Source organism: Tachysurus fulvidraco, chromosome 19 (assembly GCF_022655615.1).
Source record: "Tachysurus fulvidraco isolate hzauxx_2018 chromosome 19, HZAU_PFXX_2.0, whole genome shotgun sequence".
Classification (NCBI taxonomy): Eukaryota; Metazoa; Chordata; class Actinopteri; order Siluriformes; family Bagridae; genus Tachysurus; species Tachysurus fulvidraco.
This window is the reverse complement of record NC_062536.1, coordinates 13,544,445-13,564,072: the sequence shown is the minus strand read 5'-3', so window position 1 is coordinate 13,564,072 and position 19,628 is coordinate 13,544,445. Positions and strand designations below refer to the sequence as shown.

The window sequence follows — 19,628 nt, the reverse complement described above, 5'->3', positions numbered from 1 at the left end:
AAGTTGAATTCCATCCAGTTATTTGCGAATCAGTGGTGCAAGCTGGTCTTCGCACTGGTCTTTATAAGTATTACTGGTTAAAAGGAAAAAAATCCACCATGAAACACATTCACTATTAAGTGTTCAATATGATTCATATATGTGGTGTGAGCAGTTGTTACTGATTATGGTGTTAATTGTGTTATTCCTGTAAGAAGTTAGCATGTGCCTAGCAGATGTCTCTAGCAGGATGTTGCTAGCACAGTTACTGTGTTTTAATGGGTTTCAACAAAACAGATAATGGCTTTGCTGTTGGTCGTCACATTATTAATTTGTTAGCTTAATGTGGTTAGAACTGATAGGATCACTAAAATTGAAGATTGAAAAAAGGACCAGGATAACAGTCTTTTCTGAAATAGACATGATACCACAGTTGATGTCACTGAAATCACATTTTCCCCATTGATCAGTGATGTGAAGATTAACTGAAGCTCAACTGCATTTGCATGATTTTATGCCTTGTTATGCTGCCACATGATTGGTTACTTGGGTAATTGCACAAATGGTGCACGTGGTACACATGTTCCTATTAAAGTGACTAGTGAGTGTATTTCAGAATTACAAAAGCTCATAGTTGACTTATTTTCAGTTATGATGATGTAGTATGAAGAGCATTATAGGCTTATAGGCTAAAGAAGGATTCTATCTACAAACATCTACACTGCTGGTTCACTGACTCACTATTTCAGTATGTGACAGATGGCTACTACTATCATAAATTATTCAGCAATATACTCTGTGGACAGTACAATAGTTTACTATAACAAACAGATTAGGCCAATGGATCTGTTTAGCTGTATCATATCACAATGTCCAATAAACATATGTTGCAAACAAAATGGCCATGATGATAAAGAAAAAAAAATGCTGGCAAGATCACGTGTCCTTGTTACAGTATACAGACTAGCAGCTCATTTGAGAAGTTTTCAGGCTCAATATCTACTGAAAACACACAAAATACTTCTCCTCAGCATTTGCATGGGTAACCATGGTGCACACACACACACACACACACACACACACACACACACACACACACACACACACACACACACACACACACACACACACACACACACACATTTCTACTACACTGCCATTATGTATGCCATGCACTCCCATTCTGTCTCCAAGTCCTTGCAATATCTTATAACAGAAATGTTTTTTGTTACATCATAAAACATAGTGTCTGCAATAATACTTTGCATTTGTTTGTTAAAAATTTAATTAAGGTCAGTTATTTGCTACTAAGTAAGGTCTTTACAAATTTATCAACCATGTCTTTAACAGTAATGGGCTGAGGGCAACTTGATCAACTTGGTATCGGATGTCCCCTGCCCCACTGCCCTGTTGACTGATTTTCAGGTTATAGCTGTTTTTTCCCTCCACACGAGATAAACAATTAATTGTAAATTCCGGTGGATATTTAGCATGTACCATCATTTTTTATGATGTGACCAAGGTCACTATGTATTGACAGGAGGCTTACAGCTGATTCACATGCCAAAGGTTAAGGTTCAAGATGCTGTTCTGCTCATCACTATTGTAAACAGTGGCCATTGTGATATATATACATAGAGGAGTCACTCGTTTTTTGTTCTTATAATGAATGAAGTTTTTTTTTATTTTAATTCAACTTTATTCTTATTCAACTTTATTCGGTTGGAGATTTCTCGCTTGCCTGTCTTCAAAACTTGAGAGCCCTGCTAATGACAAACACTCATGCAGTATGCACTAATACTAATAGGGTTGCATGTCGTTTGGAGTGACACACGTGACATTTTCTGACACACGTGAACAATCCGAGTCGCAGAAACGGGAAGTTCTCCGGCATGACGTCATACCGCTGACTCAAACCTCTGCAGGTGGCGCTGCGCTGCGCCTTTAAGAAGGTGCTTTAATAAACAATGAGCGTCTCCGGCTGGCAGCATGACATCACCGCTGGATTTGGAGACAGAGACGCGCACAGAGAACGCTGAGGCCACATTAACCGAATCTGCACCAGCCAAGTAAATATCGGCTTCGTTATTTCTCAGACTTTCTCCAGGTTGCTTGGATAACAGGTAAAGAATACAGGCAATTTTCAGCCCTAAACTGGCCACAGACCGATAAGGATTTATCGACATGGCCTCGATTTAGGACCGTACAGCTTCAGCATCATTATTATCTGACGGTGAGTAGGACCGACAGACCGACTGATTGATTAATAAGAAAAGAAGGGCCGTGGATGCTTTGTGTGGATAGCAACATTGCTCTGTGCTCAGGAGTACTTTTACTCTTTATAGCCTTTCGTTTTTTTAAAGATTTCATGCATGCAAAACTGCAGGTATGTTTACAGAACTGAAATGAATTTCTACACAATTCCTCACAGTACTAGTTATAGATTGCACGAGGAGAACGTGAGAAATGTATTGCTCCCTGCTCGGACCCTGTTCAGTGAATGTGATGTCTGATAGAGAAAGGCGAAGGTCTGAACTGGACACAGACATCTACAACATTTCATTCATTTGCTCTGAGCCTTGTTTAGGCATCCACATTGGTCATAGCGATGGTGCTCCTCTTTATTTAGTGTAACAACCTCTAGAATGATATAATATTTATAGGATATAGGTCAGGCTACATCATATTGTTTATTTGTCACCTAAGTGTTGAATCATAATTGTTATTTTTTACTTCAAAGGTACTGGATGTCCCCTCCCCCACCACCCCATTTACGAATGGTCCGGTTTTAGGCGTCTTTTCTTCCGAACAAGATAAACAACAACAACAACAAGCAAATTCCAGTGCACGGACGGATATTTATCACGTCCCGGCATTTGTGGAGGTCAGACTGCGTTGCGTTGTTTGTCGCGAGGTGATGCACACAGCTGAGCACGGGGTCTCGCGCGCTCACGCCAACCGAAGCTGTCCGTGGTGCTGAAGGCGGCTGAGACGAAGCTCCGAGGAGTATGGCCGCCGGCAAGCTGCTGCTATATGCCGGTCTCTCTCTCTCCCTCTGCGCACTAGGTATGCTGGCCGTGGCCGTGTGCTCCGACCACTGGTACGAGACGGACGCCAGGCGCTATCGAGAGCGGTGCCGAAGCTTCTCGAGCCGCCGCAAGGACCCGGGTTTCATCTACATCCCCAACAACAGCCTGCCTCTGCGCGCTAGCCGCTCGCGACTCGACCGCTGGGAAGGCAAGCTGCTCGTGACGCGCAACCGACGGCAGCTTTTTGCCATGAGCGCCGCTGACGAGTGCAGCCGCCAATATAACTCCACCAACATGGGTCTGTGGAGCAAATGCCACCGCCTCGGGTTCGACCAGGACATCGAGGACCTGATTCGAAAAGGTAAGGGCTTGATGTGTCTGAGATCTCAAAACAAAGGGCTGGGACTTTTATTGATTTGTGGGGAAAAATATTGTCGTGCATGAACCGTCTGTTGTGTAAGCATCACCTGTGATTTAGTGTTTCGGGTTAACCTCGTGCAAACAATGAAGTTCTACTGTCTTCGTCCTGCACACATCACCAAGTTCGCAATATATGATTTGTTAATCAGTTTTCCTTTCTCAGAAGGCTGCATTATGCACGAATCCACAGTGAGTCACTATGTTTTGGGCGCTCTGATCCATTCTCGTGACGAGTTCCAGATGGGGTTCCTCCAGATGTTCGAGTTTCTGTTTGTTTTTGTACAAAATACTTCAAGTAACTCTATAACAATTTGCCAAAATCGCTTCTTAATGCAATTGACTATATCACTTATCTCTAGGCCTAGACCAGAATTTTGGGATTCTTTACTTTTGTTTTAGTTTTGGATATAAAACCTGTACATGATCCTAATTAAATTCCCAGAGATGTTTTATGTGAAAAATGAAGCCATAATAAATGAAGCCAGATCTTTCTCAACCATAATAAATATGTGATATACTGTAGCAAACAACACAATTCAAGTTAAAAAAAAAAAAAAACACTTGGTGGAAAAAAGAGAATATTTACACTGACCTGGTTGCATAAGTGTGCACATGCATTTATAATGGGGCATGTGACTGTGCTCAGAAATAACCAATCACATACAAACATATGTTCAGTATTAATTCTCATACACCAGTCATCATCGAAGTGATTCTGATTAACCCCAAATAACAACCAGCCGTTTCTGTTGGAATTTCTTGGTTTCATCTGACTTCTGAAGCCATGGTCCACAAAAGGAAAGGGGTACAAAGGGGTACAAAATAATTTCCAAAACACTAAGTTTACCATTGACCACTGTGAAGCTCATTAATTCAGGAATCTCATACCCATACTGAAGCATGGTGGTGGTAGCATTATTCTCTGGAACTGCTTCTGTTCAGCTGGAATTAGGGCTCTATTCAACATAAAGGGAATTATACAGTAGATAGCTCCAAATACCAAGTCATTTTCACAGAAACCTGCAGGCCTCTGTGAACTGTAGATAAAGAAAAAAGTCACCTTTAAGCATGATAACAACCCAAAGCACAAATCCAAATCAACAGAAACGGTCTCTGAAGAAGAAAATCAGCACTTTGGATCAGCTCAGATCTAAATCCTATCTACAATCTGTGGAATGACATGAAGAGGGCTGTATGAAAATTTTGTTAAGTTGTTTTGAAAATTTGTGTATTTTGTTTTTCTTTACATTAACAAAGCTACAATTGTAGACCATCCTTGTCTTAGTTGATGAACAGCATAAGCCTAAAAATTTGTGTAAATCTGATGTACTCTGTGATTATTTTGACCATTGAATTTCCCTCACCAAAGGAAATGAAATAATTATGTTGCATAAAAGCTTTCCTTAGGAAAGAGAAACCTTTAAGTGCCAGTGAATGTATCAGAAAGCACTTCAGTGCTGTTGCATTTGGGTTTTGGAAAATAAATTATCTATAATCGGCGAAGTTCTGTATGTGAGCTGATATATTTTTCTTAAATATTTAGAAACAACTCAAACACAATGTATTTTCATACATGGGCTTTTCTATAAAGAGAAATGCTTCAGTTTAGATGCTTCATGTAACAGAACTCTTGCACCCACAACAGGACAAGCCATATTTTAACTGTTCTGCAACGGTAAGCAGAGTAAATATAACATAAGATGAGACCACCATTTTTATATCCTCCAGATGAGAGATTTGTGTTTGTCTAAACTGATGGTCTTATAGTAAAATTCCATCCTGAACTACTTGCAAATCAGTTATCTTTAAAAGCTTCTGAGAGTCAGAATAAATCGACATGTCTGGCTGTTTTACACATTGAATATCGTTGTCCTAAGGAGCCCTCACTTCACCTCTACATAAAAAAGAAGTGATGCAGATGAGCTTTAGTAGTTTAGTCCATCCTGCTATCTCACCTCATCATCTGTACACTCTGCCTGTCTAGTCAGGTTAGCTTCCCAATCATCAACTCTCATGCTAATACTGCGATCAATGCCAATCGTACTCATCATCTTGTAGATCAATAACTAGCAGAGTCTCTGTTAAAACTCAGGGCCAATGTATCATGTAGTTGCATTGCATTCTAGAACATTCAGAAAAGTGAGAAAAGACTGCTCTTGGACTTTAAGAGCTAATAAAGATGACATGATGCTTATCACTAATGTTTCTTACCATTTCAAGCAAATGTGATCATATAATCACAACTTTAACCCTCTTGTTAAAAATAACAAAAATACAACACCAAGCAAAAAATTATAACCACACTCATTCAGAAACCCTTGGTAAATATTTTATCATCAACATTTTGAACATGCTTCAGGGTGGAGTTGTAAGGAGTGTTGAGGCTTCCATCTCTCTCAGCTCTGCCAAGGTGAATCTGCATGTGACAGCACAAAATGGCCTCTGTGCAACATACAAGATTTTACAAGCGTGTATGTGCCCTGTTATGTAAGTCCACATTTGATGAAGAGGTGTTTTTGTGAGTTGTGGATGTTACAAACCTGTGTGCGGTGTACAAGCTGTCTGTGTTTTGTCTGATCAGCAAAGGCTTGTTTTCTTTTCTGGAAAGCCTGTGCTAGTGTTTGGCAGCGTGATTCAGAAAGTATCCTAGATACGATGATAGTAGTGTGTGTGTGTGTGTGTGTGTGTGTGTGTGTGTGTGTGTGTGTGTGTGTGTGTGTGAATTAAAAAGCACAATGAGAAGTGACCATTCACTTCACTGTCTTGCTGGTTGTGTGAAAGAGCGCTAACTTTCTGTCAGGTTTGTCATTGCTATGAGTGTATGAGTGGGTTCAAGGCTGAATTCTATTCCCCATTATTATCTCAACACACAGCATATCTTTGCATGAAATCCGCTGACTTTACTCTCCTTGTCACCCCTCCTACACTTTGTACTCCCAGAGGAAATTCATTTTGTTCTTACAAACACATTAGATTCCCATGAGAGAAAAATAGACAGAGAGAAAGAGGAAGGGGGGTGAAATAAAATAGCAGAGTACTAAAGGAAAGACCTTGTTTTTTTTTTCCATTGAAGAGGATAGGACTCTAACCAATACTCTGTATTCATTAAATATGTATTTCTTAAATTTGGTAGATTAAAAGGCAACTGCGAATGTTTAAAGAAAAAGATGTAGTTTTTTTTCTAGGAAATAAAATAAAAACCCTGGACTAACAGCCATAGGAAATCTTTTGATAAATCTCTTATGCTGTTCTTGATCCCGTCCCTTGTAGACGGACGGTTCTGCCATTAATTTCAAGGATTTTCTAAGAAGGAATTAAGAATTTCTAGAGTCTAGAGATTTTAAGAGTTTTTAATAAGACTTATTTGCCAGAATTATTTATCTGTTGTAACCTTGGTTGTTAGGAAAAAAATAAAAAAGGGTGTATTAAAAAAGATGGACTAGAACAGGGGTGTTCAACTAAAAAATGTGAAATGCTTTAAGGGTCTGGGTAAGCAATTACTGTAACACTGACTAACTGAAGGCAGTTTTAAACCTTACAGTTATTTTTTTTCCATTAGATCCACAAATGATGAGATTTGTTTTTTGTTTTATTGTTGTTAGAATTTGTTTATCATTTTCTCCCATTATTTACTTCTGTTTTCATTTCATTTTGTACAAATGAGCAATTAAGGGACTTGCTCAGGGGCCCAGCAGTAGCAGCTTGGTGGACCCTGGGTCAAAACTCACAACCTTCCAATTGGAAAAACAATGCCTTTATCCCCTATTTATATAGTTTAGATATATTGTTGTAAACATCATATATACTGCAGACAGTGTGATAGGAAAAACCTTAGGGAGGAGAAGAAAAAAAGAAATAAACAGAAACTAGACAATGCAATGTCAATTTTCATGATCGATATGTTAAGAAGTCACAAAAGTAAAGTAGAACATTTGGCATTGAATTGAATCAGAGCTGTAACGTTACTATATCTTGAAAACCATTTTTGGGCATCAAGAGTGTGTGGAGGAGCCAGCAAACTAAATTACTCTCTCCTCTATAGGGAGGTCCGTCTTGGAATCATCATTTAACAGACGCATTATGGGGTCCACTGGCATACTGTACTCAGTTAGATTTGATCATTTAGAATGCTCTCGCCTTCAGAAATGATTCACTCTTTCACATTCATGCAACATGTGGTGCAACAAGGATGAGCCAATCTGTTAAAGAAATATGGAGGCATGTGACATAGAGACTAATGGATGAGTTAATACAGCATTTCTTAAGAGGTGTCCAGTACGTCCTGTGACATGAACTTCAGTTTGAATTCTCCCATGAGATCAAATTTGTTCCCAGTTTATTTTTCCCCCCTTTCATTTATTGTTTTATTTAACAAGCCTTGTCATCACTTATTAATTCAAAGAGGGTATCGTTGAAAGTCTGAAAAATCTTCCCTCTCTTGATGAGCTGCATTCAGCTAAATAAATGACAGAACCTCATGTGATTGACTCAGATAGTGCATCTGGTACTGATGCTGTGATGGGTCATGCTTAGAAAACTGGAGTTGCTGAACTTTTCTTTCTCAATAATGTTCCAAACCAACAATTTGGTCCACTGAGATGCATTGTTCACATGCTGTCCACCAATCGATGACCCCGTGGACTAGGCATTTACTCTAATACTCTTGCAACCTCAAAATTAGGTGATATTGGTGGGGAGTTGGGGAGAGGAAGAAAAAGTACAGTTAAAAAAAAACAATTCATGAGATAGAGGTATCAGGAGGTTACAGGTAAAGCAAACACTTTAAAAAAAAAAAAAGGAAAGAGCGATCACTCAAGGAAAGTGAATCCTTTTTCATCATCCACCATCTGTTCCACAGATCTCTACAGGAAACCCATCAGGAAATGATGAAGATGTTTAGGCCTTAGAGTGCAGTCACTGAGTCTCAGAGCCAAAAATGAGCGACGCTTGGCCGCTACCTAAACCACATTGTCTGTCCTCTAACCTAATGAGAGAGAGACAGACAGAAGGAGGTGGGGGTAGTAATTAGATGAGATGAGAATAGGATTACCCACCAGCTCCATGGGGATATTCCTAACCATTGGGTGTCTAAATTTGACACTGTGTGAGGATGATGCGCCGCGCTTTTGGATCGTCACCGAAGCCCTAATGAGACATAGATGCTGGCATTAATCAGATAGAATTTTACTACTTTCTTCTTCAGGATACAAGCCATTTCCTTTGTAAAATACCATTAGGAAATTCTACAGTAATTTCAAGCCTCTATAATAATATTGCTTGTGAGGTTGCACAAAAGGACAGATAACAGAGCTGTAAGTTTAGTCATTTTTTGGAGGGTTATTGCTTATGTTTACCAGGTATACCATGTTTGCTATGAACCCAGTAGAACCCAGTACATCTAGTTTCCTCCCCCAGTCCAAAGGCATGCATTGTAGGTTGATTGGCATCTCTACGGGGGCTTTCACACTGGTAGTTTAGTCTGAAACAGAGCACAGTTCAGATGAAAAATTGCTGTGAAAGCTGTCCTGTGGCTTGGGAAGTGCAGCTGGGTACTGAACCCCAGACTACCTGTAGGCGGTGGTGTGAGTTATGAGTCTGGTTGCACTGGAAGTGTGCCGCAGTTCCCATGAATATAAACGCAACTCGTACTTGGGTCCCCACTTATTCAGGAGGTAAAATAACCTGCAAGTGTATTTTAGTCAATGATTACATCATTTGTTTCCACAACACATTGTGGAGCACTGAAGATGTGAGACCAGGAAAAATCACACTCAGATTTTGACCACAGCAAACATTCCTATTGAGAAACCTGGGAAATTTTCTGTAGTGTGTGACTGGGTGCATAACAGTGTGTGTGCAGTTCTGGGTTAGCAGCCTCTCCAGGGTGTCTCCTGTCTTGTGCACCAAGTCCCCTGCGATAGACTCAAGGCTCTCCATGACCCTTTGTAAAATAAGCAAAAATGGATATACCGTATGATCGTAATGAAGCTATCTTTAAGTGTTCATGTCTAATAACTTGCCCCACATCTTACGTATTAAGTCACTGATGACACTCGTGATATAATTCATTGCTAAACTATAATAGTTTCATTATTCAGCTATTGAGGGAATAACTTCTTTAATATAATGACCAGCCTTTGTGTGTGTGTGTGTGTGTGTGTGTGTGTGTGTGTGTGTGTGTGTGTGTGTGTGTGTGTGTGTGTGTGTGTGTGTGTGTGTACGTTTGTGTGTTAATTTCCTTATGTATTGAAATAAAACCTTTTTGTAGGGTTTCTAAAGCAGATTCTATATTTTCTCTTGGTATTTTAAATGCATGCAGTTATGTTGATGCTTCTTAACATTGTGCCACAGTTATAACCTGAGCCACAGCATTGCAGGAAATTTTTTAATGACTTTATCACTATTACAGAGTAACATGTTGAGGATGTTACACTTGGAACTACTCACTAAAACGACACTTAAACCTTGTTTTTTGCTTCTTCATTCATGTTAACTTCATCTACAGTATGCATGTGTGGCATCAGATGGTGGAATTGTTTAACTGCTGGTTCTGTTCATCAACATAGGTTTCAATAAATCTTATGTAAAAAAAAGACGAATATTTAAGTGTCTGTCAGTATTAATGTTTCAGGCTTCATGCTGTATCTGATAAGTAAGGAATTAACCCCTTTTTACCAGTATACTGGAGTTTGATATCGGACCTTTTCAGTCAGTAAAAACAAATGAATTATTTTATTGCAAGAATGACAGAAAATCAGTCCGGACAGTCAGTCAGATGTTTGTTTTTTCCTCGGTTCTGATAACCTTACACTGAATTTTAGTGGTTGAAGATAACACCTCCAAATTTTAGATGCTTAAATCTAATTGGATAATCTCAGAGGACATAAATGGGTTTGATATCATCATATACTTTGAATATAAACATTTGTGTGGAAAAAAAAAACTTTTTTTTTCTTAGAACTTTACTATGAAAATGTTCCCCTAATATGGAAGGTAAAAACAAAAATACTTTATGAAAGTCTATAAATTCTTAAAGCACAGAGTGTCTACTTTCACATGAGGCATTAAACACCACTGTGGAGTGTGACATGACAAAGAAATTTAATGTGAAATATTTACACAACCAAAACAAGAGCAAATTTCATACTTTAGCTTCTGGCTATGAAAATAATTCTAAACAGAGTGATACAGTATGATACGATATGACATAAAGTACATCTGCCCCAAAACTTATTATTTTCTACCACTTTTCAAAGCGTACTATTTCAGAACATTTTTAATTCTATAATACATTAAGCTACATCTTATAATATATTTTCTTACACATTTCTTTCTCTCATGCATGTGCTGTAGCTTGCCACAAAAACACAAAGCCCTCCATCGTAATGACTTTCTATTGATGGAAAAAAGCTTCATCCTCTGACTTCTACACAGCACTGACAGTGGAGACTTCTTCGAAAAGATGCTAAACATCAACTCATAGAAAATTTCCTTATAAAAATATTTCATCCATTAATTTGACGCATCCACTACACACGTACCATTACTTGTTACTATAGAAACAATAATTATTAAGTGTTAGAGCAGCACATTCATTAATATAAGGCTGTGATATTCTTGCAGCTGCAATTACTGCTCTGAAGGATCAGAATCCAGAATTCAACAGACTGTGGTCAAATAAAATAAAGTAAAATAAAATAGTGGACACACATAGAAAGCAAAAATTCCTCTCGTACCTCTCATAAATTCGCCGAATGTGCGAATGGACATTTTATCATGACACTATTGAGATTTGTACAATTGTATTTAGTCTTGCATGGAAATAAATGGGAAGTACAGGAAATGGAAATATACACCATTAGACGTGTTTGTACTGTATGTTATTTGCAAATGGCACCAAAATGTCAGTGAGCGTATGTGTGTGTGACTCACATGTGTGTGACAAAGATCCATTAGAGGCTCATGTTCCCTTACTACCCAACCACATTTACAGCTGCAAAGCTCCTGTTACAATTTGCGTACAAAGCAGGAAGCAGGGATGCTTTTCTTACGCTACTTAATCATTTAGGGGCATCGGAAGAAAATGAAACCTGTGCTAGACTACTAACACCATCCAACGAGCTCCTGCTATCAGCAGACTATTCCAAGCCCACACCGAGCTCTTATTGCATAACTGAGCAGCGCTATCAGTAAGTCGGATTCCCAGAGAATAGCGTAGGCCGGGGGAGTAGTGATAAATATTGTTATTTCACATGGTCAGAAGCCAGCGAATAGCCATCAATGTTTCATGACCCAGGAGTTGTTCTGAGAATTTCTTTCTTCCTTCCTAACTGTTGAAACTTGCTGTAGATTAAACCTCAAAGCCAGCCTTGTACGGATAATGCTGCGTCTTGAGGTGTGGGAGTTGCACGGATAGCAAATATTGGATGAGGATTGAGTGGGGACGCTGAATGCAGTAAATACTAATGCACTTGTGCACCTGTGGAACTCCGGGATATGCATTTGTAAAAGCGGACAGCTTGCTGAAGTAGAGAGAGAACAAATGCGGCCACAGAGGTGAAATAAGACCAGCAAAAGCTTTCTCACTGTAAATCTGGCTTCATATGACCCCCTGCTGTTGTAGCCTTAGGATAGTAAAAACACTGAAATAGCCATCAATGGACTGCCATAACGTTTTCTCAGGGGCAACAGTCTTCAGTGCTTCTCGTTTTTATGTATGGTGTATCTGTTGTGATCAGTGATTAAGGTGGTGGACAACTGATTGGAAGGTTGTGAGTTCAAATCCCAGGACTGCCAAGGTGCCACTGCTGGGCTCAGTTGTATAAATAATATAAATGTAAGTGGCTCTGGATAAGGGCATCTGCCAAATACTATTGGGTAATGTAATGCATTGTATTGTGATGAGTTACCAAGTATTTTAGTTATCAGAATGTAAAGTGTTTAAGCCATTAGATCACCAAGCTACAATATAGTGAGAATAAGAAGTAAGAAAGAAGAAACTGAGCTCATCAGATTTTGGCACTGGGGATAATCTAGAGCAGGCTTAGACAGAAATAAATGGGAAGATCATATACTTTAAGTTTGGAATTAAACAAATCCTGAGTTTTACTTCGTTTGATTGGAAACCTTTATTAGGTTACTGTAGTCTGATGTGAATTATTTTATCACACTGATCAAATATTTGAATCCTTCACTAATATTTGTAAATGTTTTTGTTGCTCTAACTAATTAATTGCTAGGTTTTTGTAACTCTGATCTTTTTTGTAGTCATGTGCGTATGTTTATAAACGCCAACGCCAACAATCACCAATAAAATGCCAAGCTGATTGAATTTGGCAGAGGTTAAAACATTAAAATGGCAACTAAACGGTGGGAAAATGCTTTTTAAGGGCAGTAAAATGCAACTGAGCCACTCATGTCAGCTACCACAAATACACATTTACTCTCCCTCCTGTTATATGGTGCCATTTCTTTTGTCCTAATTCAATAGCCAATCTGATTTGACCTAATATATGGATTTCTTTTGGATGACTTTCTCTCAAGTCATTAATATAAGTTTTACATTATTTTCATTAAATCAGTATATGTGCAACTGTAATAAATATAAATCATATGCAGCAACTCGCAGCAGTTATATGGTTTGAAGTCGATCAGTTGAGGTTCACATGCCAGTCTGCCTATTTGTAAATGAACACAAAATCAAGTATGCATATATTTTTCTGCACTAACTGGATTTTCACATATTTATACATGCATATTCTGTTAAAATCCACCTGGGAAAAATTTCCGAATAAATTTGTTTGTATCGGGTTTGATAAATGAGGCCTATTTTGTGAGAGCAGAAATCAGAAATAACCATCTGTGCTGCCATCTTATTGCTGTTTTGTAGCCAGTCGCCTAATAACGCCATTGTGCTGAAAGCATTTTAATGTAGATTTGTAGGTGATTCACACAGAGAAACTTTTCTCCTTAACCCTCACCCTGTCTGAACTTCCTGCAGCCTTGAACAGGGCTCAATAGACCTGATTGAGCTCCTAGCTGGGATTTGGACCAGCTCTGATCGCTGATGTATGACCTCTCCTTCTTCCAGGTGGGTTCCTCCCTCCCATCCTCTTCCTTCACTCTTCTTTCTCTTCTCCTTTGATCAATGGTTGAACAGAAGGGCTGGACTTTGCCAGGGCCAAGCCGACAGGGTGATGACACCAATCAGCTTCCTATTCAGAACAGGAAAAAGACGAGGCACATGTTAAGGACCATGTAGATAGGAGAGCAGGCCTTATTTTTAATGAGAATCACGTTCTCTGCAGCTGCCTGACTGAATGGGGAGCTTTCAGGCTGCCTACAAAGAAAGAATTATACCCAACATAGGAGTAGTACAGCTGCTTAAACTTTTTACCCCAAAGAATAAATGATGAGTATAGGGTAGTTTAGCTTGTCGATTTTCAGTGAACAGTTTCGCCTTGAGAAACAACATTTTTGGTCAGGGACAGTGTAGTACAAATAGAAGGTCTGTTGAATTAAATAATACCAAGGATGTGTTGGGACAGAAAATGAAAAATGTCTTCAATTCAGTTGCAACATATCTTCCTTTTTAGGGTATATTTTTGTACCTTGTAAGTGTAAGTGAACGTGTTTCACATTGAAAGGTACAAGGATTCCTAAAAGTTGCACGAACCTGTTGAGATTTACTTTCATTTATTCACAAGCAAGCAGTCAGATATAAAGGCTCGAATACCATGTTCATTAACATGCAAGTACAGCTTTCAATCACCCATCTTTAGTTGTCAGGGTCATGGTGCTTTAAAGGAGTCTGCTAAACTTCAACTTGTTTATATTTGGTAAATAAGATGCAGCTAAAATCATTAGAAAAAATATCATGGTATAAACTAAATTAAACACCTGCAAGAGTGGGATTAATACAAAAGAACATTTATGAACTCGAGTGATATAGCTGAGATTGAAGTACTGTCAGAGATAATACACCTTCAAGTGTATGTCCCGCCCGTTCCGGGTTTAAATCCGAATAGAGATGCGGATACAGGTGTTTGGATCACTATGCAGACAAAGAGCGTGATATCGCATTACACCTCTATTTCAATCCCAATTCTCATTAACATGCCCTGGATACTGTATGACACCACTCCACTGCAGGGTACAATGTACACATTTATTCACACCTAAGAGCAGTTTATATTCACCATTCCACCTATTGGCCTGTTTTTGGAGATGGGAAAAACTGTAGAGTCCGAAGTAACCCCATGTGGGATCCCAAGTAAGACTATCTGAAACTTTACACGGGCAGTAATTTAATTTTAAGCTCAGGATCGATCTCAAGGACCCTGCAGCTGTGAGACAGCCATGCTATATGCTGCACCACAAACTATATGAATACAAATCATAAAAATACTGTATCTATGTATACAGAATGATTCTGACATACAGTAGTACTAGTGTATCCCCTTGTGGTGTGCTGCTTTAGAGCTTTGATTTGGAGTGGGGTGGGGTAGTGTAATTGGATTTTGCTTAGGACTCCCACAGCTTCAGAAACTTCCATAGTACCTCCCATGTGACAAATAATTGTGTTTTTTAGATGTTTTTTAATTTGAGTTTCAAACCTCAGTGCAGTGGGGACTCGATTTGAGAAAGTCTAGTCTGCAGGTTGTTTGTCAGGTAGATCTTAATGGAGTGACCAATGGATAGAGATGTTTCTTGTTCTTCACTGGACTGATACAACACAAACCCATGAGAGTTGAAGTTGAATGAGGCCGTTCATCTAGAACAGGAAGAAAAATTCCTCTGCCTCTGTTGTCATGGTAACATGAAGACATTGCTTGACAGATGTTATTTCTGCTCTCTAGAGCAGGCATTCTTTGCTTTGCTATGTACATGGTCAGACTCAGTATTCAGGATGTGTCAGATGTGTGCGTGTGTGAGTTGCAAATACTAATCCATCTGTATGTAGATGGAAATAGCTGAAGGGTATCACTAGCAGTCGCGCAGGTGTCAATGACTAATAATGCTTATAATACTGTACTGACAGTAAGATGATATGGAAATGTGTGAAAAGGGGAGAGAAAGAAGAAAGAACATGAGAGAAAAGACAGAGGGGTTGAGAGCAATACAGAGACAGGCTGAAGCTTCACTTTGACAGGAATCTAAAAAGACAAAGTGGAATTAGAACGACCTTTTATAGGCGTTAATTGGCACTGTTTTGTTTTTTCCTGAACACCGAGTATGTTCACATCTGTTCATGAGATCTGAGGTACTTGTCTTTGAAAACCCTGATGATGCAAGATGTCAATCCTTCTTAACTAATACACATCAGTTAAAACAACAATCACGCACATGCACACTCACATGCATGCACACACACACTGTCCATATTTAAGGACCATGAATGTGCATTACATTAAGAAGCCCAGCTTGTGTGAACACCAGGAGAGTCTGAAATGGCTTTGACATTTGAATGACATCTATTTCCCGACATTTTAATTGGAGCGGTCCCTCAAAATCGGCAGAGGACCAGCACACTCTGCCAGTGCTGTCACAGTACTGCTAAAGATCATCAAGAAGAAAAAATGTCCTCCATTAAATATTAGTGTTGTTTGCTAGAAATTAGAGACGGGAAATGCTATGCAAGGTCCATTTGGTCTGGTTTCAAACACCATGCAATTTCTCATTCAGTGTCATTTTGTTTTTTATTTTTTACACACTAACTGGTTATAGTTGCGTATATGTTATTGTTAGCAACATACATTGATATATTATTAAACCTGCCGCCTAAAGTCACTCCAGACTCTCCTGTCAATGAGGAACATTTGTTTGAAAAAGCATCTTCTCGTTCACAGCACTGTCATTGTATGAGGCAGACGATTGCTGCTTTAGAGGACAGACCATCCATGATCAATCAGATGAAGTATGACAAGATGCTCTTGCCAAATAATTTCTGCAAGCCCAAGCAGCAACAATTTTAATAAAGGAAAATTGTTGTTAATCTGGACAAAAGCTTCCCATGCAATCCACTTTAAGTTAATGGCAGCCAGAGTCAATACGGTCAAAAAAGAGAAAAGGATAGATAGATAGATAGATAGATAGATAGATAGATAGATAGATAGATAGATAGATAGATAGATAGATAGATAGATAGATAGATAGATAGATAGATAGATAGATAGATAGATAGATAGGCTTGTTTAGCTGAAGGAATCTTTAAAGTATAAGATTGTCAAGGCTGAATTTTGAATGTAGTCATAGGAAACTTTTACCAGCGTTTGGATATAACATAGTTTTATACACTTGTAAATGTTCTATACAATTCTTTTATTAAAGAATATTTTGATCTATCTAAATCTAATACATCTATCCAAAAACAACTTGTATTAAAGAATATTTATGATTAGATTTTATGATCTATTTGTCACTGAGCGATGAGTTCAAAACACAAAAGATACTTTATCTATCTGAGAGATGTGTAATAATCTGCTGCATATTATTATTATTATTATTATTATTATTATTATTATTATTATTATTATTATTATTATTAAACACTATCTATCTACCTAGCTAATAGTTGTTGTAGTAGCAGGATTAATGTATGTTGGCAATGGGTGTGTGCTGTCCTTGGTTTCTGTATACTGGTGTACCATCTGGTATATGTGGGTAAGAAAACTAGCTCATCCAGAATGGGTGAGATCATTTGGAGATGCAATGCAATATACTGTAATGCTGTCACAGACCTCCTCTCAAATAATATCAAACCCAGAGCCACTGCTGCTACATATAGCACACAGCATATACAGTAGGATATTATAAAGGAACAAATACTAAACATTAAGAGATTATTTCTGGAACATTGTTTAATTATTATATTTATAAAATATATAAGGTCTGTTTAATATATCATGCCTCTTTCTGTCCGGTTCTGGGGTGATACCCATGAGTCGGATTAAACAATTTTACTATCGCTTCTTTATATCCCACCTCTTGACAGGCATCATTATAAGCAGATAATCAGTGTTATTCACGTCATCCTTCAGTATTCTTAATATTATAACTGATCTGTGTGTATGTTAGAAACATTTTAATCTAATGATACTAAGTATAAGTACATAAGTACCCAAGTTCACCCAAATGTTTTTTGTTTTTTCATCTTAACAAAACAGAAGCTGATCGTAACCATTTGAGGAAAGGTTTCTTTGCAATGCTTTGACATCACATTCTGGCTGTCTGTTTCATTTCAACTTTATTATAGGACTCTTTTACTGGTAAAGCTTTTAATGGTATAGAGCCTTCATCGTAGACAGTATATACTTGATATCAGGCTTTAAGATAATCCACTGCTGACTTATTAAGCATTCCATGAATGACGTACAAAGACAAGCGAAGCAGCTTCTGTTATGTTCCAGAACATTATGTATTAAAATTTGACAGGTAATTAATATAAATAGCTTTAGAAAGCAGATGTGTTCTTCGGGTAGCTTTGTATTTTAATGACACTTGTATTTTATTTTTGAGAGAAAAATAGCATTGATTTAAAGAGACATGAAATGAAAATTGTGGCTCTTTAAATTTAGGCTATTTTTTTCCTCACCTGTAGACAGTTCATCTATTGTTATCCACTGTACAGATGTTTGGGCTATATAATTTTATTTTACTTAAAAGCCCATAGAAGTTGCCCAGAGGAACTGACCACAACCGGAGCCTTTTTTTAAAGACCGTAGTGCTGCAGATTACAAGAAAACTAGATAAATAAACAAAATGGAAGTATACAAACAGCTCCATTGACATATTATAAAGGATCCCATAGGTATTAGGCAATAAAGTTGCTACTATTTTTCATAACTGACATTATTTTACATGCATAGAAAGATAATATGAATTCTTACTCAAATATCACTGATAGAAAAACACATTCCAAAGTTTATTGTAATACTTTAATTATTTTCACCACTGCCTCATTCTTACTTATAATTTATAATATATAATTCATAAACCTAGCCAGGATCCTACACCACCCACCCGATCAAAATCGGACTTAATTCACAACCACGTTCATGAGTCAGACCTGCATGCTCGAATTCTTGATTGCTGTTGTTTCTATTCATATGTGTGTCTCTAATATTTCCTGTAAAAGTAATGCGAGATAAACTGTATCCTTACTCAAGAACTACAGATCAGATGATGAAAAGAAGCCAAAAAAAATCACACAGACAAATATAGTATGCATATATAAAGGTGTGTTTTTTTTCACCAAGAGTAGATTTACACAGAATTTGAATTGCATAAATACATTGTTTATACACTGGGCTTATTTCTTCTTGCATCACATTACTGTAAAGGCTTCAAAACATAAAAATCTACAAATGTTTTTCATAAGAAGTGTTGTTGTCTCCAAAGTAGCTGAAGCTTGCTTAAAAACGTAACCAGATGACATCATAGACTAATTTGCATGTAAAATCCTCTTTTACATAATTTGCATATCAAAATGTGTTACATGCAGAAGCAAGATTTCTGAAGACACAGATGGCATAAATGTCTTTCATTACATGTGTGTGTGTGTGTGTGTGTGTGTGTGTGTGTGTGTGTGTGTGTGTGTGTGTGTGTGTGTGTGTGTGTGTGTGTGTGTGTGTGAGTGTGTGTGTGTGTGTGTGTGTGTGCCAACAATAGTGATAAGTGATCAGTGGGAACAGTGATGACAGTGCTGGTGGTGATTCTTTATTTGGAACAAATGATGTGATAGTGATCAGTAGTTGTTTGCCGAGAACAATGGTAATAGTGTTGGGAATAATGATGACCAGTGATTAGTTTTTAGGAATAAGGCTGATCAGTGATGGATTTTGGGGAACAGTGATAATCAGTGATTAGTTGTTAGGAACAATGCTGATGAGTGATTGATTGTTTGGATCATGCCTAAACCATTGTAATTGGTTTGTGGGATCGGTGCTGACCAGTGATTAATAGGAACAATGACAGTCAGTGATTAGTTGTTGGGAACAATGATTATCAGTGATTAGTTATTGGAACAATGATAGTCAGTGATTGGTTGTTGGGAACAATGATAGTCAGTGGCTGTCTGTTGGAAACATTATCTACAGTAATTCAAGCACAGCTCAGTCTAGCATTATGCACTATTGCTGAGTGAAGCTGCTCTCTCTCTGTAAACCAGCAGCTGTTGTGTGAGCCAGAAAGCCATGTGGA

At 38.1% G+C, this 19,628-nt stretch overlaps 1 protein-coding gene across 1 annotated transcript in view; it reads left to right on the top strand.

The window, feature by feature from the left end:
* Positions 1-1,901: 1,901 nt before the first annotated feature.
* Positions 1,902-19,628, top strand: part of tmem178bb (transmembrane protein 178Bb) — a 94,260-nt gene continuing 76,533 nt past the window's right edge. The window contains exons 1-2 of the mRNA XM_027150956.2: positions 1,902-2,212; positions 2,720-3,369. Coding sequence (XP_027006757.1) covers positions 2,988-3,369 — 382 coding nt within the window. The 5' untranslated portion in view covers positions 1,902-2,212; positions 2,720-2,987. The remainder of the gene's footprint in view (positions 2,213-2,719; positions 3,370-19,628) is intronic.